At 43.5% G+C, this 22,715-nt stretch overlaps 2 protein-coding genes across 10 annotated transcripts in view; one reads left to right on the forward strand and one right to left on the reverse strand.

Annotated features, from left to right (window-relative positions):
- The window catches only part of ATAD2 (ATPase family AAA domain containing 2), a 74,795-nt gene extending 59,810 nt beyond the window's left edge, over positions 1-14,985 (reverse strand). Inside the window, exon 1 of one of the 2 annotated variants that reach the window (XM_035696996.2) lies at positions 14,835-14,985. Coding sequence is in view for 1 of the 2 variants with exons in the window: in XM_025451057.3 (XP_025306842.1) it covers positions 5,977-6,144 (168 nt within the window). In the remaining variant the exon portion in view is untranslated. Of the gene's footprint in view, positions 1-5,976; positions 6,491-14,834 lie in introns of those variants that run through there. The other variant, XM_025451057.3, reaches the window with a different exon arrangement.
- NTAQ1 (N-terminal glutamine amidase 1) overlaps positions 1-22,715 on the forward strand; it is a 226,803-nt gene that overhangs the window by 22,810 nt on the left and 181,278 nt on the right. For 3 of the 8 annotated variants that reach the window (XM_049092705.1, XM_035697046.2, XM_025451066.3), the window contains exons 1-3: positions 15,360-15,599; positions 21,167-21,266; positions 22,374-22,424. In XM_049092705.1, the coding sequence (XP_048948662.1) occupies positions 15,511-15,599; positions 21,167-21,266; positions 22,374-22,424 (240 nt within the window). In that variant the 5' untranslated portion in view covers positions 15,360-15,510. Of the gene's footprint in view, positions 1-15,359; positions 15,600-21,166; positions 21,267-22,373; positions 22,425-22,715 lie in introns of those variants that run through there. The other 5 variants (XM_025451065.3, XM_049092704.1, XM_049092703.1 and 2 more) reach the window with 4 other exon arrangements.

Raw genomic sequence — 22,715 nt, forward strand, 5'->3', positions numbered from 1 at the left:
CGATCCTGGAGACCCGGGATCGAATCCCACATCGGGCTCCCGGTGCATGGAGCCTGCTTCTCCCTCTGCCTGTGTCTCTGCCTCTCTCTCTCTCTCTCTGTGACAATCATAAATAAATAAAAATTAAAAAAAAAAATTAAAGCCTAGTATTCTAGCCATTACATGAATCAATTTAACAAAATGCTTAATGTATATTTAAGTTATCTGCAATTCTTTTGTGTTATAAAAGCCTCTAGATGAATTATCCTGTATACATCTAATTTTCTAAGGGAACTAGCACAGTTATTAAACCAGTCACATTTTAATATAGTTTATCAAAATAATTCTCAAGAGCTAAGTTAAATGTCAACTGGTAACAGTAATTAACACTGGATGATAGAAATGAGTACTTTCACTTTCTATTTTATACATTTTTACAACATGCATTACTTGAAAAAATTGTCCTAAGAAATAAAAAACAAAGATAAAACATCCTTACTCTGAAAACTAAACCTGGAGATGTAGTGTCCTTATTTATTCTTCTACTAAAATCTACTTAAATATTGAGAGCACTGATGGTTTTCAAAAGTAGAGTTTTAAAAGAGGAAAAAACATATTTTGTTAAATTTTTAATCTAACAAATGTTATAATCTTGCAGAATCAGTAAGTTAGTAGACAAGAAGCAACCAGAGTAACAAAAGCTTTTCCCCAAAGTAGACAAAATTGCATAACAGAAATATTGTTTTCCCACAATACTAAGCTCCAAGCTTTAAATTCGTAACAAAAAATATGTATGTAGGTCAGTTGGTTGAATCCAAGCATCAGTCCAACAAATGAGGTGTAAACAGGATGTTTTAAACCATAGTTAAAACACTGACATAAAATGTATGCATCCAGACATAAAGCTCCTTCAAAACTTGATCAGAATATTCTAGACCAGTATAGCTGTGATATCCCTCCTTGGCTTCATCTTTAAACAAGTCTTCACTATGGATCTATTCCACAAGCTGCAATATTTGATTTCTATCTCTGCAGCTCTTACAACAGACCTAAAACTATCTCCCAAAAGCTGCATCAAATGGCCTCTGCTCTACCCCCACTGATTTCAGTTGGTGCAGTTGGTCATTCCTTTAAACCCTTTGATCCTTTGTTCACATACCTTTTTTTTAAAAAGAAACATAATTCATCTTCTTCTTGCCTTAAAATATAGCCATTACTTCAGATCTTAAATATATTTGTGTTCTGCTACATTTTCTACTCACCTTCAAGAATTCCTGCCCTGGGGCTCAATCTCACAACCCTGGGATTTTGACTTGATCCTAAGGCACACAGTTAACTGACTGAGCCACCCAGGTGCCCCTAAAAGTTGCAACTTCTAAGCATAAAATCAAGGGCCAGTCTTTACACAAACTGACAAACATGGACTACCTATTATTACATCAAAACAAGTACATGCTCTTGAATTCAGAGCAGCCTTGTCACTCAACTTCAGGGTGCAACAGTCATAGCAACGTGTCAAAATATCCGTATCATTTTTTTAAAGATTTTATTTATTTATTTATGAGAGAGAGAAAGAGACAGGCAGAGGGAGAAGCAGGCTCCCTGCAGGGAGCCCAATGCGGGACTCAATCCCTGAACCTGGTATCACGCCCTAAGCTGAAGGCAGATGCTCAACCACTGAGCCACCCCGGTATCCCAATCCCTACCATGCTTTATGATAATTCACTAAGCTGTATACTTTTCATTTTTCTGTGTTGTGTTATACACCAAATTTTAAATAATCTCCCAAATGTTGTACATATCAACTGTTATTTGCAGTACTTTTCAAACTTTTAAAATAGCTAACTTAAGGGCTGCCCCGGTGGCACAGCAGTTTAGTGCCACCTGCAGCCCAGGGCATGATCCTGGAGACCCTGGATCGAGTCCCATGTCGGGCTCTCTACATGGAGCCTGCTTCTCCTTCTGCCTGTGTCTCTGCCTCTCTCTCTCTCTCTCTCTCTGTCTCTATGAATAAATAAAATCTTAAAAAAAAAAAAAGCTAACTTAAAAAGTACCTCCTACACACCACAGCATATCTTATTTTACTTAACATACAGAAGAATAAAAATGTATATAAACACAACTTAAAAATAATGTACACTCACCATCCCACTACTATCTAATGTTAAGAACCCTAAATTTAACAAATCAAAGAACCTCAGACCCATGAAAGCACAGAAATAGGCAATGGCTAGTCTGACTCTGGAGGAAAAAGAAACCACAGAAGGGGCTTCTGAATGGGTGAAAATGCTGTATCCTGTGATCCAATTAGGATGGAGATAAAAGTTTATGAAACAAAAAAACAAATTTAAAACAAAACTTCAGAGAAATCATACTAAATCAGGAGAAAAAAAAAAAAAAAACCCCAAACAAGGAAATCCTTAAGCCCATCTGATTAAGCTCATATTCAAAATGTAAAGGTAGGGGAACCCTGGGTGGCGCAGCGGTTTGGCGCCTGCCTTTGGCCCAGGGCGCGATCCTGGAGACCCGGGATCGAGTCCCACATCGGGCTCCCTGTGCATGGAGCCTGCTTCTTCCTCTGCCTATGTCTCTGCCTCTCTCTCTTTCTCTCTCTATCATAAATAAAAAAAAAAAAAAAATGTAAAGGTAGAATGAGGTTAATAAATAGGTAACTAAACCTTCAGAAATTGAATATAAGGTCAGCTTCTGAGATGAAGGAAAATTCCAAGTTAACAAATATGAATAAATTTAACCATCTTTAAAACTTACCCTAAGAAATGATCTGTCAAAAAAAAAAAAAAAAAAAAAAGAAATGATCTGTCAAAAAATATGAACCTGAGGAGATAAGAATATCTAAATACAATCAGGGTGACCAAGTGTTAAGTTTCTGAAATGCTTGACTGATGTAAAAAAACAAACAAACAAACAAACAAAAAAACTGTAATTAAATCAAATGTACTGAATGTAAGACTTCAATTAGAAAATATTCCAATCACAAAGGTATGTTTCATTTTTGGCATTGGTGGGCTTTGACAGCATGAATACATTACTCCTCAGGACTATCCATTTCTTTTGATCCAATCCCATGATAAGTAACCCTCTGATTATAATTTGGTCTATGGAGAATTTATAGAAGACAGAAGTACTATGTCTCAAAGGTATAATCCCTACTGGAAATCCTAGCCTGGGGAAAAAAAAACCCCTTTCACCCTACAATATCTATCTGAGTGCTAATTGCTCAGCCACCACATACTACTGATACGGCAAGAATGGCAAACAGCCTCTGTTATACTGATGTGTTAGGTCTCTTCTTCTAAAGTTCCTTTAAAGAAAGGATAATTAACAATGAGTATTTATTATGTATCTGTTACACATAGGTTCTATTCTAGGTCCTAGGGATACAATACTGAACAAAAAGTCAAAATCCAGAACTGTATAGAGTTACATTCTGACTTAGGAAGAGGGTAAAATACTTTAAAAAGTAGGAAATTAATAGAACACGTGAGGAGGTGATAAGGAAACAAAGCACAGTAAAGAGGCATGTCAATGAGAGTGGTAATTTTAAATAAGGGGTTTAGGGTAAGCATCACTGAAAAGGTGAAGTTTTAGCAGACTTGAAACGGACAAATTCCTAAGTTCTCCTAGGTTGAACCTGGAGCTCTACTGCTTATTATAAAGTTATTTAAGTCTCTGTGTCTCAGTTCTCTCACCTGCAAAACAAAGATTATCATATCTACCTCATAAGGTTAGGAGGATTGAGTTAAGAGTTGTGAAATTCTTGGAAAATGGTAAGTATTGTGAGTTCTGATTTTTTTTTTTTAATTAAAAATGTAAAAAGTAACTTAGGAATGTGTCACACAGATATTTAGAGGAAGAGTATTCCCATCAGAGGGGAAAACAAGTACAAAGGCCCTGGTATTCAAGGAGCAGCTACACCAAAGGGGTGGAAAGGACCAGATTTTCCAAAAGGGAAAACGGAAGAGGATGTCATTATAAAGAGAAAAGGGCATAGGGCTACTCCTAAACTTTTCAGTTTTTACACTTAGAAATTTTTGAGCAGAGAGATCAACTGTTTCTTTTACAAAGATCACTCTTGTAAGCTATGCCTGAGAACTGATGGTTGTGGAAAGGGACCATTACACACATGGGTGGAAAACCAGGCAGCTAGTGAAGAATCCGTTTTAACAATCTAGGGAAGAGATAGATAATGACTTGGGCCAGCATGGCAACAATGGAGGACCTGAGAAGAGATCAGATTCCAAATACACTGAAAGTAGACCCAAAAGAATTTGTGACTATGAAATGAGAGAGGAGTCAGGATGATTCTTAGGTTTTTGGCCTGAAGAACTGGAAAGATGGGAGTGGGCATAACATTGACCCTGGTCTTAATTGCTGACAATGCCTGAGTCCTAACTATAGGCCAATCTGTTTGGGTAATGTCTTTCCATGTATGATCACATTTAATCTTCACTACCCATGTGGTATCACCTCTTTTAACAAATGTAGATTATTGGTAAGCTGAGATTCAAAACTAGTAATTGTTTTAAGCACCTATGTTACTTAATCAATGTTCAATATATCATTACAATCATAGGAATTAGCACTGTCCAGAGGATAATTACTCAATAAATATTTATTGAGATAATTAGATTTTCTGAACATGGGTTAATAAGGGACTCCAGTTCAGTGCAGACATGTCTGGCCTCCTCAGATCTCAATCTCAATAGGTGATTGAGAAGCCTATCCTGAAAGTTCAGGAAAAACATTTTTTTTTTCTCAATTCAGAATCACAATTTCAGAGATTAAACAGACTTTTTCACTCCCTTCAGGAGAGAAGGAGCTAATACAGGGTGCCTACAAAAGATACTGACAACCAATTTCATGTGGTGATCCCTCCCATAACTATGTTTGTTCAGTCTCTCCCTCTTGGCCTCTCATTCTGACTTCCTACTTCCTAACCCTCTCTCCGGTCCTCTTTTTCTCAGCCCCATGCCTACCCTCCCTCCAAGAGAACTAGACTACTAGACTACTTCCTGCTGCCTTAACTTTTCTAGTGTTGCTCCCTCCACTTCCCTAACCTTTTGTTAACCCTGTCTCCTCCACCTGCGCCTCTCTCAGCAGCTCCGGTAGGAACTGGAGGGTCTCTTCCCCCTGGCTTTAAACCTACATTCAAAAATCCAATCTGCACTTCAGACCTTCAGAGAGAAGGAATTCTTTTCAAGACTTTACTGCTCCACCCCCTTGGAAACTTCCCCTATAGACACTGTTTATAACTGCAGCATGATATAATAGAAAGGGAAAGGTTTTGGAGGCAGAGGATCCAAGTTCCAATTTTAGATCTATCTACCACTCACTGGCTACCTTCTTGAGTCCATTTTTTCCCCGTCTGTAACATAGATACCATAACTAGCCACTCTCCGGGGCTGTTACCGAGGCTAAATGAAGGTGTACATGAAATGTTGGTCTCCCCATCTCCCCCCCACATTATGCAACCTGCTGTTATTCACGGCGCTCTTATTACCGAACCTCTCTGGATCGCAGATGAAGGTCAGGAAACGTGAATCACAATCTTTCTATTCCCGTGGCCCACCGTGCATCCAGCGGGGAGTCAGCGAGCGCGTGCGGCGCCCCCCACCCCCCGCCAGATGCGAGCCTGACGAGAGGTCAAGGTGTGGGAGGTGGGGGTGGGGCAGCCCCGCACCAAGGTTCCTGAGGGCTTCGGTCTCCCCCTCGCATGAAACGCGGTAGTAAAGGAACTGCTGTGCCCCCTCCGACCGCCCGACCGCCCACCCCGACCCACACCCCCGGGGCGCGGATCTTAGGAAGCCTTCCATTTTACTTGTCCTCGACAACACTCTTCCCAACCTCCCCCTTCCCCCTCCCCCCTCCGCCGCCAACTGTCACCCGGACCGCGCCGCCCACCCCCGGGCCCCACCCGGCCAAACCGCCGCCCGCCGCCCGCAGGCCCGCAGGCCCCAGGCCCCAGGCGGTACTCACGCCCGAAGCGGCCACGGTGACGGCGGCCTGCTCGGCGGCGCGGGCCGAGCGGAGCCGCCTCCGGCCGATCTGCTCCAGGCTGAGGAACTCGTTGGACAGGTCCAGGGGGTCGGTGGCCGAGGAGACCAAGGGGCCGTGCAGCTCCAAGCTGCTCCGGAGGACCACCATCTTATCTTCTCGGTCTCGTCGCCCGGCGTCCGCGGGGGAGACGAGTCCGCGGCCGGCCGCCAGCCGCTCGGGCTCTTCCGCGCTCCGAATTCTGGCGCCACAAGCTCCGCGCCAGCGGCCGCAGCGCGCGCACCCGGAATCCTTCCGCCGCCCGGCCCGCCCACGCCGCGGCCCTGCCTCTGCGGGCTCGAAACTTTCTGCCCTTCTGCCGGGCGAGGGGCTTCGGCTTGAAGTGGGGGAGGACCTGCACCGCCGGGGGCCAGGACCTGAGCCGACAGCCAGGGGAGAAGGCTGACTTCTTCTTCTCACATAGTGCCGGCTCGCTGAACTCGGCGGAGGGAGACGGCGGGGACCGGGGCGAAGTCCCGTTTGGAATTTTGGCGCGTGGCTGCCGGGGGGGGGGGGGGGGGAGGGAGGCTCCTGCCTGCTCTGATTGGCTGGCGGGCGCACGGCGGCTCCTCCCAGCCCCGCCCAACACCTGCCGGCCGCTTCCCGCCACGCGGGATTCAAACGAAAATGCGGAGGACAGGCAGGTTAAGCAGAGCCACTAGGAGTAGTTCCTGCAGGGCTGTGTGCCTCAGCTTTAAAGTTTTCTGATTTAAAAAAATTTTTTTGAATTCAATTAACATATAGTATTATTAGTTTCAGAGGTAGAGTTTAGGGATTCATTAGTTGCATATAACACCCAATGCTCATCACATCATGTGCCCTCCCTCCTTAATGCCCATCACCCAGTTACTCCATTCCCCCCCGCGCCCCCTCCCCTCCAGCAACCCTCAGTTTCCTATAGTTAAGAGGCTCTTCTGGTTTACCTCTTCCTCTTTCATCTTATTTTCCTTCCCTTCCCCTATGATCTTGTTTTGTTTCTTTAATCTCACATATGAGTGAAATCATATAATTATCTTTCTCTGATTTTATTTCGCATAGCATAATCCCCTCTAGTTCCATCCAGGTCGTTGCAAATACTAAGATTTCATTCTTTTTGATGGCTGAGTAATGTTTCATTCTGTACATATATTACATCTTTTTTAACCGCTCGTGTGTCAGTGACATCTGGGCTTTTCCCGTATTTTGGCTATTGCTGACATTGGTGCTAGAAACATTGGGGTAGCCCTTCGAATCACTATGTTTGTATCCTTTGGGTAAATAAATACCTAGTAGTGCAATTGCTGGGTCATTGGGTAGTTCTATCTTTAACTTTGAGGAACCTCCATACTGTTTTCCAGAGTGGCTACACCAGCTTGCATTCCCACCAGCACTGTAAAAAGGTTCCCCTTTCTACTTGCCAACATCTGTTATCTCCTAACTTGTGAATTTCAGCCATTCTGACTACTTTTTATTACAACTGAGGTGAAAGGACATCATAGGAATTTGAATAGAGGAGTTACTTTTTGAGTTCTTCAAAGAATTTCCCTGGCTGCTGCATGGAGAATGCAATATTTAGGTTTATAAATACTAAAAAAAAAAAAAAGGTTTATCTGAATTTCAACTAGGTGTCTTACATTTTTATTTGCTAAATTTGGCAACCCTAGTTAGGAGACCATTGCTGTTCAGGCAAGAGATGATGGTGACACAGGCCAGTGTTACCGCAGTGGAGGAACTAAATGGTTGAATTCTGGATGTATCAGGAAGAAAGAGCCAAGGGAATTTGCTGATTAATTGGATTTAGGTGTGAGAGAAAGAGAAGCAACAAGGATGACTCTAATTCATTTTATTTTATTGTAATTTTTATTTTTTGCTTGAGCTAATGGAAACAGGATGCTGCACTTAACTGGGATGAAGAACGTTATGGCTATAGCAAGTTTGGAAGGAATTTGAGGAATTCCTTTTGATGCACATGTAAGATATGCAAGTTATGTATGTTCTGTACTTAAAATTTGGCCTTTTAAAAAGTTTTCAAGCATGTATGCAGCAGGATATTTACCACAGTGTTATTTGTAATATCAAAAAACTGAAGACAACTTGAATGTCTTCAGTGAGGCTTCACTTGAGAAGGGCGCCTGGCTGGCTCAGTGGATGGAGCATGCAACTCTTGATCTCAGTTAAAGCCCCATGTTGGGTGTAGAGATTACCTAAAAAATAAAATCTTTAAAAAAAAGAAGGATGCTAGACAGTCATTACAAATTATGATGTGGATCTGTGTTAATTTAATTAGATAAAAGGTTGGGCACAATGCATTGTAACTTGTTAGGAAACTACAGAGATGGTTCCCATCTTTGTTTTAAAAAAGTATATGTGTATACTCACATTGGAAAAAAAAAAAACAAAATAAACCGTAACAAAATGTTCATGGAAAAAAAAAACAAAATAAACCATAACAAAATGTTCATAGTTAATTTCTGAATGGTAATACTATTGTGTAGTTTCTTTGTACTTTCAATTTTTCTGATTTTTTTTTTGCATGAACTGTGTCATGTTTACAAGAGAAAAAAGCTTTAAAGTGATTGTTTACCTAATACAAATGGAAGAGGAAATAACAATATTTAGGGTAGCATAGTCTACCCTTCTGTGCACTTTTCCTTATGCATATTATACTTCACAAGTTATTTTAGGGCAGCCTGGGCTGCCCTAAAAATATTATTTTAAAAACTTCTACCCAAAAGGCATATGATAGGCATTTGTGATTTTGTTAGATATTATCAGATTGACCTCCACAGAAGTTTTAGGAGTCACTTTAGTTCTTTTAAAATAAAGACATAGAGGGCAGCCCGGGTGGCTCAGCGGTTTAGCGCCACCTTTGACCCAGGGCCTGATCCTGGAGACCCGGGATCTAGTCCCATGTCGGGCTCCCTGCATGGGGCCTGCTTCTCCCTCTGCTGTGTCTCTGCCCCCCTCTCTCTCTCCCTTATGAATAAATAAATAAAATCGTAAAAATAAATAAAAAATAAAGACAGAAATTTCAGAACACCAAGAGACAGAGGCAGCCAAATGGCTTTCTCTGTTCCTTTATTCTCTTTACAACAATATTAAGAATAACCACACTTGCTTCAGGCTTTAGTTGGTATAGTGGGTTGAACTGTGTATCCCAAAGGACTTGTGTCCAAGTCGTAAGCTCTGACACCTGTGAATGTGACCTTATTTGGAAATAGGGTCTTTGCAGGTGTAATTAAGGACTTCGAAATGAGACCATCTTGGATTTGTGGTAGACCCTAAACACAATGCCTGGTGTCCATAGGCGAGAAAGGAGGGAGGGTGTTTTGACACATTAAAACATAAGGAGAAAAAGGGAATGTGAAGATGGAAGCAGAAATTGCAATGATGCATCTCTAAGGGAATGAATGCCAAGGATTGCTGGCAACCACCAGAAGTGAGGCAACAGATACAGAACAGACTCTGCCTCAGAGCCTCCGGAAGGAACCAACCCTGCTGACACCTTGATTTCAGACTTCTGGCCTCCTGAGAACAAGTTTCTGGGTTTTCTTTCTTTTTTATTTTTAAAACCACCTAGTTTGTAGTAATTTGTTACAGCAGTCTCAGGAAACTTACGAGTTGGTGTGGAATTGGTCTTTGGCAGGTATTTCTTCCCTTCTAGTTTTAGCTATTGCATGTAGGAATTATTTGTTACGAAAAAAAAAGGACAGTGGAAACTGAGGTTGTTCCCCATGGCCCCAGATGGCTCACAGAGGATTGTCTTTACTTCACATGTGACAGAAGACTGAGGTAAGAGCCAACCATAATGCCATTACCTCATCTGAAATGAGGTTATAGGTGGGTCCCTTTCTGTTCTTTGGTGACAAGGTTAGAAATAAACATCAACTTGGACAGGTATTTCTTTCAGGAATGTTGTAAACGTGACCTTGTATAAATACAATAGCTCATCTCACTGATTTGTCAAAAGGAAATAAAAAAAGCATTAACCACAAAAAGTGGGAGGGAATCATAGTTGCCATTTTTAAACTACTGGGAATTTAAACAGACACCCTTCCTATTTGAGAGATTTTTCTCTGAGTGGATTTGGATTAGGCAGGGTCCCACCTCCTTTGATGGATATTGTACAGGGACAGAGACTTTATTTCCCTGTTAACCCGGAAACCAGGACTCAGGCATATGACCTCCGCTCAGGCAGTGGATTGTTTCCACCTCAAATGTTCACTGCCTGTTGAACGAGTGACCCAAAGATGTAGGGGCAGTGATTATTCATGGAGGCAGCACAGACGGTACAGAGGCGGTGGCATTAATGGTGGCATTCTAGCCAGCTGGTTCTTGGAATTATGGTGAATTAGATCAGTGTGACCTGGCTGGACTTTTTCTCTTCCAAGCCCTGCCTAATCTCCCTCCTTCCTATCCTTCCAGTAAATTTGATTTCCTGTTTTGCTTAGCCAGAGGTGGTTTCAGTCGTTTGTAACCAAGAATTCTGCCTTGCATAGAGGTTTCAGGTCCGAGGGAAGATATTACCAATGGTTTCCCAGAATGGACACTGACAAAAAGAATGGAGGCCATGTGAGACCGACACCCCTTCCAGACCTGGGGGACGGAGGGTTGGGAGAGAGGCTATGTGGGCACTGGAAGTAAGCTGGGAAGAGATACCATAATTTTGTGACATGTTTTTCAGACTTTCTCTCTTTATCAGCCTCCCCTGAATATACTTCAATTTCTCAGTTTTTCCATGTAAGGTATGGTACACAGCTCTAACACCACAGACATAGGCTGGCCCACACAGGGGGCCCTAGACTATTGCCTTCTTCCTACCCCATTCTATGTAGGAGCAGTATTACATTCCAATCCAGCCTAATTCCTCACCTCTAGTGGTGAGGTGCCCCCCATTAGCTCCCATTGTATATTGCTATCTTAGCACTTTATATTGAAATTATCCCTTTAAGGGCACCTGGGTGGCTCAGTTGGTTGAATGTCTGGCTCTTGGTTTCAACTCAGCTCATGATCTCAGGGTTCCTGGGATTGAGCCCCACGTCAGGTTCCATGCTCAGCAGGGAGTCTGCTTGAGGATTTCTCCCTTCTCCCTCTGTCCTTCCCCCCTGCCCATACGTGCTCTCTCTCTCATATAAATACATAAGTCTTTAAAGAAAGAAGTTATCCTTTTAACACAGGAAAGTAATACTAATATAAATAGAAATTAAAATAATAATGGGAATGCTAGGGGTTTTGGGGGCCTATTTTTTGTCTGTTTTTTAAGATTTTATTTATTTATTCATGAGAGACACACAGAAAGAGAAGCAGAGACACAGGCAGAGAGAGAAGCAGGCTCCCCTCAGGGAGCCTGACATGGGACTTGATCCTGGGACTCCAGGATCACGCTCTGAGCTGAAGGCCGATGCTCAACCGCTGAGATATCCAGGCATCCATGTTTTTTTTTTAATAATAATAATGTAATATTGAAGTATAGGCCCATTTCTTCAAAGCAATATAGACACATGTATCAAGAGACCAGGAAAATATTTAAAACCATTGGCCTAGAAATTCCACTTCTAGGACTCTACCCTAACATAATAATCAGAGGCATGGACCGAGGTTTACATACAAAAATGTTAATTGCAGCTTTATTTATAATAGTAGGATCTGAAAACTAAATATACAAAAGTAGGGGGAAAGTTACATGAACCATAGTCTGTCCAGCTTTTTTTTTTTATGCAGCTCTTTATATTAATGTTGATAAATTTGATTTTTTTTTGTTGATTGGATTTTTTTATTAAAAAAATTTTTTGTTCTTAGAAAGTAATACAGTTGACCCTTGAATAACATGGAGCCTAAGGGCACTAACACCTGTGCTGTCAAAAATCTGCATATAACTTGACTTCTGCAAAATATAACTACTAATAATCTACTATGGACTGGATGCCTTACTGATAACAGAAACAGTTAATGAACATTTATTTTGTATGTTATATGTATTATATACCATATTCTTACAATAAAGTAAGCCAGAGAAAAGAAAATGTTATTAAGAAAACCACAGAGAAAATACATTTACGGTACTGTAAAAAATGTGTGTAGGTGGACCCACACAGTTCAAACCTGTGTAGTTCAAGGGTCAACTGTACATGTAAAAATGTCAAGAAGTACAGAAACATAAAAAATAAAGGTACAAGTTGCTCTGTGTGATTGCTATGAGGAAAAGGGAGGTTTCTCTTTCCACTGGGGCTGCCAAGCCTGGAAAATATGAATATGGGGCTGCCAGCAGCCATCCTCCCCACAGCAGGAAGTGAAGTCACCTCGGGATGAAGCCAAGCTCTGAGAAGCAGGCTGAGAACTAGGGAGAAGGAAGGCTTGGGGAAGTGGGTTCTGCTGCTGGTCCCTTGGGACTCGGTTTCTGCAGATCATCTTTTGACTCTGAGAGCCACTTCAGCATCCTTCCCATTAAATCAGCTAATAAACAGCCTTTCTGCCTTGACTTCTAACTGAATGAGTCATGACTAATCCTGGGCCAGCTGCTTTGTTGGAATCAAATTATAGTGTGTGTGCTATAATTCTATTCTAATGATCAATTAATTCTTCCAACAACATGAAATGAGGTCCATTTGGCATGAAATGGGCTTGGTAAACCACTAAAGGCCCCTAAATAATCACCTTTCTTCATGGCCACGAATCATCCTGGGAATAGGCATCAAGTTCACAAAGCATAATGTCTGGAATATGTATCTTTCCTTTTTATGGAACTTAAGCCAGCAAGTATTCATATTTAGTTTTATGTCATCTCCAACATATTTTCTCCACATCCATAATAAAGGCTTTGGGGTCATAATCTACAACACTTCGAATATGCTGGGATATAACTTATCTGGGTCTGATGATTTTTAATCCATTTAAGGCAAGTTGGTGCTTCTTACCACTGCACCTATCTTGGGTTTCATTTCCTCTCAACTGCTATTTCCCTTATTCTTTACAGCCTGAGGATCATTTTCTTTGATAGAAAAAAGACATCAAAATAGACATTGGGTATTTGTTTCCTTTCATTTGTATGGTCCCTTACCACATATCATATGGTCTCAAGTAAGGGATTATCTCTTTCTTTTTTCTTCTAGCTCTTAATATTGGGCATTAAAAATACCTTCTCCTCCAATTAAAAAAAAAAAAAAAACCTTTGTGGTTAAACCTCAGTGTATTATGTGCTGCCTACTTCTTGATCTCCCCTTTCACATATGTGGCTCTCTTTTATACTTTCCTTTGTTCTGTGTCCTGTCAACCCCAGCCCTTTAACATCCTGATTTCATTGGGTTTTGGGCTCTTTGAGTGCACTCTTATTTTTTCCTCAAACAGATCTTTGGAGTTTATAGGTCAGAATCTGTTTCTAAGCATTAGAACCTTATTCCTCTGAAACCATATCCCTTAAATCACATGAATGTAAAAAACACGATCTATTTTTTTTTTTTTTAGTTAAAAAATTCCTACTTATGACAAAGTCTGAATCATAAAGAGAGTGCATTATGGCAGAGACTGCTGGCTCTCCTCTCCCCCCTTCTCTGTTGTTTGCCCAGCGACTTCAGACCACCTCCAGACTGGGTAAACCTTCTCTGCAATCTGGTAGCAACCCATGCCTTCTCCAACCAGGTGCATTCTCCTTTCAAATTTGTCCTTGAGTACTGGTCCTCAGCCCTAGGTACCATATAGTGTCCTTATGTCTTCTGGCTACCCTTTTATCACAGTTAATGCTTGACATCCACCTTCCCTTAAGCAAGACAGAGAAGTCAGCAAAGGGAGCAATCATCAATCAGTGTCAGGGGGATGCCTTAGGGGTCTAGCCAGCTAGAGTAGAAAGCTCTCAGAATGTCTAAGAAGGAATGGTGGGGTTGATGGAGGAGGGGGAGGCTTGGTGAGGGAATGACTGCTCAGCGTGTGACCCTGTTGGCCACAGGCAACTGTGCACAGGCCATTGAAGGGTTTGCCAAAGAAGTATGGGCAAGTGGCTGCCTGCAGGCTTCACAGGACTCTGGTTTCTGGGTTAAGAGGGCTGTAGGAAGGTTATTGCCAAATTTGGGCTGTAAGGTCACAGAGGAACTGGGTTTGAACCTGTGGCTGGGGCAGACCCCACAGGATGTACTCAGGATCACACTCCCAACTCTTGTACTGCTCTAGAAACTGCAAGGAGCTTCTTCCTCCAGCATACTTTACTCAGAAGGCTTAACTTGGTGCCCGCTTTGAAGGAGAAATGCTCAAAGTAATTGCTATTTATCACAGAGCCTATGTCGAAGTGTGTTCAGAGCTGAGAGGCAATGCCTTGATAACTGACACAACGACATATGCTCAAAGTGTTTAGGATTTACATATGGGCTTTCGAACTCCTGACATTGGGAAAGCCTGACTGCAGATAGCCTATGAACAGACTAAGAATTTAAGTTTTTATCATGGGAAGTACCCTGATGAGTTATGCATGCTCATTACTAGTCTAAGACAATTCAGAAGGCTATTAAGTATAAAGTGAGAGTCCTTCATATCATTCATTCATCAAAGATAAATACCGTTTTAATAATTTGGGGTCTTTCCTTCCAGGCTGCTGGCAAATAAAAATATGATTAACACGAAATGAATGCCATGAGGACTCCTTTTAAACTTTTAAAAACTTTACCAAGAATCACTATATTTTTCTGGGTCAACGTACACAATTCTAATAAAAACTTGTCACAGCGCGGTGAGCTTCGGGGTGGCTGGCCCCGGACGTATTTGGAATTCGGTCCCCCCTGCCCCTGCGCTCCCGCGGCCTCTAGGAAAAAACTGCTAAAGCTCCGTTTTTTACATACAAGGTTCTCTCATTTGGCGTCTCTTCTGGTTCCTCCACGGCTGTTGGCAACCCCAGACCCGGGCTGGAAGAGGGCCTCCGACGCCTCCGGGAGATCCCCGAAGCGCCATTTAGGGTTGGGCGGTTGACCAACCCCACGCTCTGCCCCCACTCCTCCGAGCGACCTGCGGGTGACCTCTGCCCTCTCCACGCTGACCTCAGTCTCGCGGGGCACGCCCGGCCCCGCCCCAGCCGCCCAGCTCCGCCCCAGGCCCCGCCCCCAGGAATTACGTCATCCTCCTCGCCCCAGGCCCCGCCCACTGGAGACCCACGTCGTTCGCCGCCCTGGATCCGCCCACTTGGCCCGGCCTCCACGCTCCCGGAACCCGCTCGGCGCTTCCCTCCAGGCCCCGCCCACCGGAACCGCCGGAGCCCGCGCGGCCCCCGGCTCCGTCCACCCGGAACTGGCACCGCCCTCCCTGGCGGCGCGCGCCCGGAAGCTGCGTCGCTCGCTCCACCCAGGCTCCGCCCGCCGGGTCCCTGGCTCCACCGCCCGGGAGGGAACTGCACCCCCGCCTCAGGCTCCGCCCGGGAGGCCCGCGCCGCGCGCCGAACGCCGGCTCCTCCCCCGAAGCCTGCCCGCGGGGCTGGTGCAGTCGCTTCGCCTCAGGCCGTGCCCGGGCCCCAGCCAGCCCGCCATGGAGGGGGATGTCCCCGCCGCCGCCGCCGCCCGCTACCAGCCGGCCAGCCCCCCGCGGGACGCCTGCGTCTACAACAGCTGCTACTGGTGAGGGGGCGCGGGCGCAGCCCCCGGCATCCCGGCTCCCGCGGTCTCGGCGTCGCGGCCGGGCCCCGCCTCTTCCCGGCCCCTCCCTGGGGGCGCTCTGGGTCTCGTCCGGCGAGGTTCCCGCGTGGGGGCTGAGGGAGCGGGAATGGCAGCCCTCGGCCCTTGAGAGGAGCGCAGGCACGGGGCGGGGGCGGATTCCCAGGGGGTGGGCTCGGTGGTGCATTACTAATGCCCGAAGCCTTTCGCTTGGACTTTTGTCGGCAGATCTCAGTGCCTGGGGGCCAGGAAAGGGGAGTTGGAGGCGGAGGGTGGAGCGCAGAGAACCGTTGCGGATTATCCTGCTGAAGCCTTTGTGGTTTCCCCACTGATGTGAAAGGTCATTTTAATTTTAGGAAGAGAATGGGAGAGCGGAGATTTTGCAGTAACTTTCCAAGGTCATCGGCTAATAGCAGCCAGGAATCCAATTCAGGCCTTCTTGTACCAGAAACCATGAGCTTAACCACCATGTTGTCCTGATCGTGCCCATTATATTTACATAGCACTTGCTGTATGCCACTTGTTTATTTGTTTTTTTTAAGATCTTATTTATTCGGGGGGGGGGGCAGGCTCCCTGCGGGCCCGATGTGGGACTCGATGGATGGATCCCAGAACTCCCGGCAACAACCACTGAGCCACCCAGGTGCCCCCCCAAACACTGTTTTTTTTTTTTTAATTTTTTAAAAAATTTTATTTATTTATGATAGTCACAGAGAGAGAGAGAGGCAGAGACACAGGCAGAGGGAGAAGCAGGCTCCATGCACCGGGACCCCGACGTGGGACTCAATCCCGGGTCTCCAGGATCCGCCCCGGGCCAAAGGCAGGCGCCAAACCGCTGCGCCACCCAGGGATCCCTTTTTTTTTTTTTTTTAAAGATTTATTTATTTATTCATGATAGACATAGAGAGAGAGGCAGAGACATAGGCAGAGGGAGAAGCAGGCTCCATGCAGGGAGCCCGACGTGGGGCTTGATCCCGGAACTTCGGGATCGCGCCCTGGGCCAAAGGCAGGCACTAAACCGCTGAGCCACCCAGGGATCCCCCCAAACACTGTTTTGATTGGCTTATGTAAACCAATTCATTTGAGCGGGGGTAGGTGTTATTGTTACCCCCGTTTTAAAGATGAGAACACCGAAGCACAGAGGGTGCAACTAATTTGCATAAGGCCATCCTGTCTAGTAAGTGAAGAAATGGGGATTTACCTGCAGGGTTTGGCTCTGGAGTCCACACACTATCCCCTTGGCCTAGGCCACCTGTGTGACCAAATCACCACTCCTACCTCTGTCTTTTTCGCTCGTACACTTGAGTAATTAATGACTTCTTCCCCAACTTTCAGTTGCAAAAGAAACCTTAGGCCCATCTAAAACTACCTTTTCCTCCTTTAGCTGGCGGTCAAACCATGTCACCAATTTACATCTGTTCCGCTCTGACTGCATGTCAGGGCTAGTGTCAAGTGTTTCCATCCATGGCTCCGAGATAGGTTCTGTCATTTACCTCATTTTATTAACGAAAAGACTGAGCCACAGACAAGCCATGTCCAAGGTCACACGTGTAGCAAGAGGCAGGGCTGAAATTGGAACTGTAGTACAGGAGTCCATGATTCTTAAAGACTGTACTTTAGTACTGCCTTACCTCTCACCTAAATCCTATTAGTTTTTGTCCCTAGCACCCATTCATTATTTTACTTGTTCATCTGATGTTTATTAGGCATGTGGACTGTGTGATATTACAATTGTGGGCACTTGGGAGACAGCAGAAAATAGATTCCCTAGTTAAGATCTTATGGTTCTTAATATTTTGGTTCAGGGAAAGCAGGCAAAACCACGTAAAACCATGTTTGGTGTTAAGTGCTATGAAAAAATAAAGGTAAGGGATGGTGACTCACTTTTATAATGGATATTTAGGGAAGGCGTTGTTGGTAAAGTGGTATTTGAGCAGAGATCTGAAGAAAAAAAAACCGGTGGGAGCTTTGTGGATATTGGAGGAAAATCATCCCAGGCAGGGGAGCAGTGGTGCAAAGGCTCTGAGAACGAAGTGTGCAGGAGTATTCTAGGAACAAGGTGGCTCGTACAGCGAGAGTGCAGTGGTCTGCTGGAAGAATGGTCGGAATGGATATCTCTTCAATAGATGGCCTCCCTTAATTAAGTTCCTTCAGCTGTGGGCTGAGCCCTCCTCGGCTGTCAGGGGCCTGTTCCAGCCCTTCCTTATAGGACTCTGCCCAGATCTGTTTCCTATTCCCTCAGGTCCTAAACCTTAACTGGCTTCACACTGCTAAAAGTCGTTCTAAATTCAAATGAGCCATAGAATCACTTGGGAGCTTGTAAAGTGTGCAGATCTTAGGGTTCTACTCCAGAGAGTCTTGGTGTGTAAACAGTACAGTGGAGGAGTCTTACGCTCGTCCATTGATCACGTTTTCAGGAATATAGGCATAAACAGTAAAGTCTGTCTCCTGAGCATATTCAGAGATCTGGTCACTTGTGTTTCTGCAATCTTATTTTGAGCCTGCCTTCTATGCCCTAACCCAGGGTTTCTCACCCATGGCTTTATTGACATGTGGAACGTGCTAATGTTGTGGAGGGCTGTTCTGTGCATTGTAGGCTATGTAGCAGCATCCCTGGCCTCCACTCACTAGAAGCCTGTAGCACCCTGCCCCAATTTGTGACGAGCAAAAACGTCACCAGATAGTGCCAAATGTTCCCTGGGGGGCAAAATTGCCTCAGTTAAGAACCACTGTTCTATCTTGTCTTAATCTATCAGATAGTGTACCTTATTATGTTTGCTCCTGCAGGTTTTTATAACTTGGAATAAGTGCCTCCTCTCTGTGTCTTTTAGCTTCTGTCAGATGTTATTTATCTGTTCAGACCCAGCTGAGTGATAATAGTGGTAACCAGTATTTGTGTGGCACTAGGTGGTTTGCAGAACATGTCTGATTCTCTTTGTACTCTTCAGATGTTGGTTGAGCTCCTCCTGTGTGCCAGGGATCCTTACCTTCATGCTTCTCTGATCTCAGCCCATCACCAGTAATCCTTGCAGAATCTTGACCTTAATGCTGCGTTGTTAGTTTTTCTGCTACAACAAAGTAATCAACCAGTAGGTTGGAACATTATTATCACAATCCCCCCCCCTTTTTTAAAGATTTATTTATTTATGATAGGCATAGAGAGAGAGAGAGAGGCAGAGACATAGGCAGAGGGAGAAGCAGGCTCCATGCCAGGAGCCCGACATGGGGCTCAATCCCGGACTCCAGGATTGCTCCCTGGGCCAAAGGTAGGCGCCAAACTGCTAAGCCACCCAGGGATCCCCCCCCCTTTTTTAAAGAGGTGCTAAGATTCATACCAAATCTGGGTTTCTTCCTATTCCACCAGTAACCCCAGCATTTCCAAGTATAAGTACCCCCCTCAACCTTTTAAAAGTAGGCTCCATGCCCAGAGTGAGCCCCATGCAGGGCTTGAACTGATAACCCTGAGATCAAGGCCTGAGCTGAGATCAAGAGTTGGATGCTTAACCGAATGAGCCACCCACCCAGGTGTCCCCAGGCCCCCTTTTTTTAAACATCAAGTTTCTTGAGATCCTCCTACATGTTATTAATTGTACTCTTGGGAAAAAAATTGATAATAAAAAGGGGCTACAAATTCAGTGACTCTTAGTTTAAATTTTTATTTCTCTTTGTAACATTCACACATATTTGAAAGATAATAGACAAAGTTTGTCCAGCCACGTACATATTCAGCCTGCCAACAGTACTTGGGGTACACACAGATTCTTAAAATCTTTGTGTTAACCCTGTGCCCATCCTTAGGCCTGGGGGAAGGGCAACACAAGGAGAAACCCCTGACCTATATGCCCTCCATCTTCCTGTGCCCCTCAAAATCAATGACGCTTCCTTCTGTGCATCTTTTATGGCCTTCTATGATGCTTGCTTATTTATGGATCTGTATGTCTTCTCTCACTGTCTGCAAGCTCTAATTTATCATTACATTCTCCAACCACTTAGCATGGTGCTTTTATATCATGGGTTCTTGATGTCTTTGATCAACTCAAGAATGTCTAGAGGCTGGACAGACATGTCTTCTAAAAATGTGGTCTTAGAACATCCAGGGTTTTTTTTTTTTTTTTTTTTAATTTATTTATGAGAGACACACACAGAGAGACACACAGGCAGAGGGAGAGGGAGAAGTATGCTCCATGCAGGAGCCCAATGTGGGACTCGATCCCGGGTCTCCAGGATCACGCCCTCGGCTGAAGGCAGCGCTAAACCACTGAGCTACCGGGGCTGCCCAACATCCAGGTTTTTTAAAATGTAGCTAATACACGTCATATGTCATGTTGAAACTGTACCTTTTTGCTTACCCCATACTACATAGCCTATGGAAGTAGTAGCAGTTTCCTGTTTTTACCTCTGCCACTACTTTTTCTGTTAAGATTTCTTAGGTATCTTATAGAAAAAAATCATAGGAAAAAAATACACTTCATTTCGGTGCTTTAAATGTAGTCGTGCAGGTAGGCAAGGTCAAAACTGCATTGAACGTGTGTCATAAAATGGTGGTAGTCCTTAGTGCCGTGTATGCCTTACTTTATTTTCAAGTGGCATAGTGTAGGTGTTTGGAAATTAGACTTTGACAGTTGAATCATGAGTATGAGCAGAGTGTTGATGCAGGTTGTTTTGAACGAAGGTGCTATGTGCCTCATTGAAAAAAAATAATCCAGGGGCTGAGCTGTGAATACTGCCAGCAGTGAATGTTTTTACCTGTGTGGGAGTGTGCCTGTGGCCACCAGTGTGGCTTGGTTTGATGCACTTGGCATTGCTTAGGTGGTTCTGACTACTGTTTTAAATATCTAAAGGCCTGTCATAGAGACATTTATCTGGGGCTGAAATATAGGAAGGTGGATTTTAATTCAGTATGAGAAAACTTTCTAAAAGTCAGGACCTCTGTTGTACCAGAGGGATGCAGGGAATCCCACTCAGAGTCTCTCTCCAAAAGAATTCCTAGGCATATCATGTAACTGCCCTCAGTCCTTTCCAGCCAGAAGCCCTCCTACCCAAAACATTATTCTTGCCCCTTTCCTAAGGGGAGCAGTGAACCAATATTAACTAAGATTTTTCAAGTGTTTAAAATATGATTATCCTCATTTTACAGGTAAGAAAAGTAGATACTCAGGTCAAGATGTTCAAAGCTTCTTACCTTGTTTAAGTGGCTGAGTTGGAATTCCAGCTGTGTCTCGAGTCACTGGACCCAAAGCTGTGGAGTATTGATGTAGCATTTTATCAGTTATAAAATGCCTCCATTTGCAAACACTGCTGGGGCAGGTAACAACTGCTGTGTTTGGAGAGAGCTCAGCACACAGTATAATTTGGGTAACACTTTGTTGGGGATATTTTAGAGGAGGGTCAGGCATCAGCTAGTTATTGAATGAGGTGGTGTTTAAAATCTCTTCCAACTTTTTAATATCCTCATCAGTCTTCTGTTCAAATTTGAAAGACACAGAGAGTCATTGTATAATTATGTTGATGAAACTATTATTTTATTTCAGTGAAGAAAATATCTGGAAGCTCTGTGAATACATCAAAAACCATGACCAGTATCCTTTAGAAGAGTGTTACGCTGTCTTCATATCTAATGAGAGGAAGATGGTAAGTTGGTGACTGATTGCAGAAAGAGAACAAGAGATTTAGGGTGATAGTAGAAACTAAATATAATATATGGGGTCAGTGCTGTCCTAACGTGCTTTATAAAATAAAATAACATTTTAAAGTTTATTTTTGAATGAGATTTTTTTTTCCCCTCATTTCAGGGCACAGTTGAGTTAGAAAAGTTAAGTCCCTTATTTGTAGGTCAAGAAATAGATGATGGTGTATTTACACAAGTTAAAGCTTTTTAAATTCCTTAGACTACAGCCATGTACTCTCAGGTTTGAAGTAAAGATGTTTTTGTCTCTGGAGTTTAAATAAAATTATGATAAACTTACATGAATTATTAAAAAAGCAAACCCTTAAAAAAAAGCCCTTAATATTTTGTAAAGCACCTTTTAAATTTTTTTTTAAAGATTTAGATTTTTAAGTAATCCCTACACCCAATGTGGGGCTTGAACTCACAACCCCGAGATCAAGAGTCACACACGCTACCAAATGATCCATCCTGGAGCCCGTAAAGCACTTTTGTAAGCATCATGTCATGCTAATGGAACCATGATAAAGTAGGCAGGGTTCAGATGGCTGTTTCTGTTTTATAAAGGAGGAGATAGAGACTCAGGGAGCTCCCATAACAATCTGGGAAACTAAGACTTGAGAATCTGCCAGGTCTTCTGATTCCCTGTTGAGGTCTCTTTCTACTCTCCAAAGAATATCAGATAATGAATTCTTGCATTTTCATTGTTAAGAATGCTTGGAAGGATTTAGATTTCTTCATTCACATTGATTGTTGGTTGCTTAGAAATATTTTATATTTTATTTATTTTTGAATTTTTAAAAATATTTTATTTATTTGAGAGAGAGAGAACATGGTAGAACATGAGTGGGCAGGGTGGAGCAGAAGAAGAGGGAGAAGCAGATTCTCCACTGATCAGGGAGCCTGACTCAGGTCTTGATCCCAGGACCCTGGGATCATTACCTGAACCAAAAGCAGATGCTTAACTGTCTGAGCCACCCAGGCGCCCCTATATTTTATTTATGTATTGCTTTAAGGGAGATAGTAATGGTTTAACTGAAGTTGTAGCTTATGAAATTGATTATATTTTGTAGATACCTATCTGGAAACAACAGGCAAGACCTGGAGATGGACCTGTGATCTGGGTAAGATGGTTAACACATAGAGCCTCTGGTGCATTAGTACTTGTAATCCCTGAGTGGTCTTTATGTTTTGGTAAAACAAAAATGATAGGGCAGTAGAGAATGGCTATCATAATTATTGGTAATTGACCTCTTGGGAATAGATGTTCTTTTGTCTAGGGTAGTACTTACAGACATGTTTTCATTTAATTTTATTCTTATAGGAAAAATTTTATTTTTTAATTATTATTTTTTCAGTGAGCTCTGTGCCCAATGTGGGGCTCAAACTCATGACCACAAGATCAAGAGTTACAT

Source organism: Canis lupus, chromosome 13 (assembly GCF_003254725.2).
Source record: "Canis lupus dingo isolate Sandy chromosome 13, ASM325472v2, whole genome shotgun sequence".
In the NCBI taxonomy this organism is placed as follows: Eukaryota; Metazoa; Chordata; class Mammalia; order Carnivora; family Canidae; genus Canis; species Canis lupus.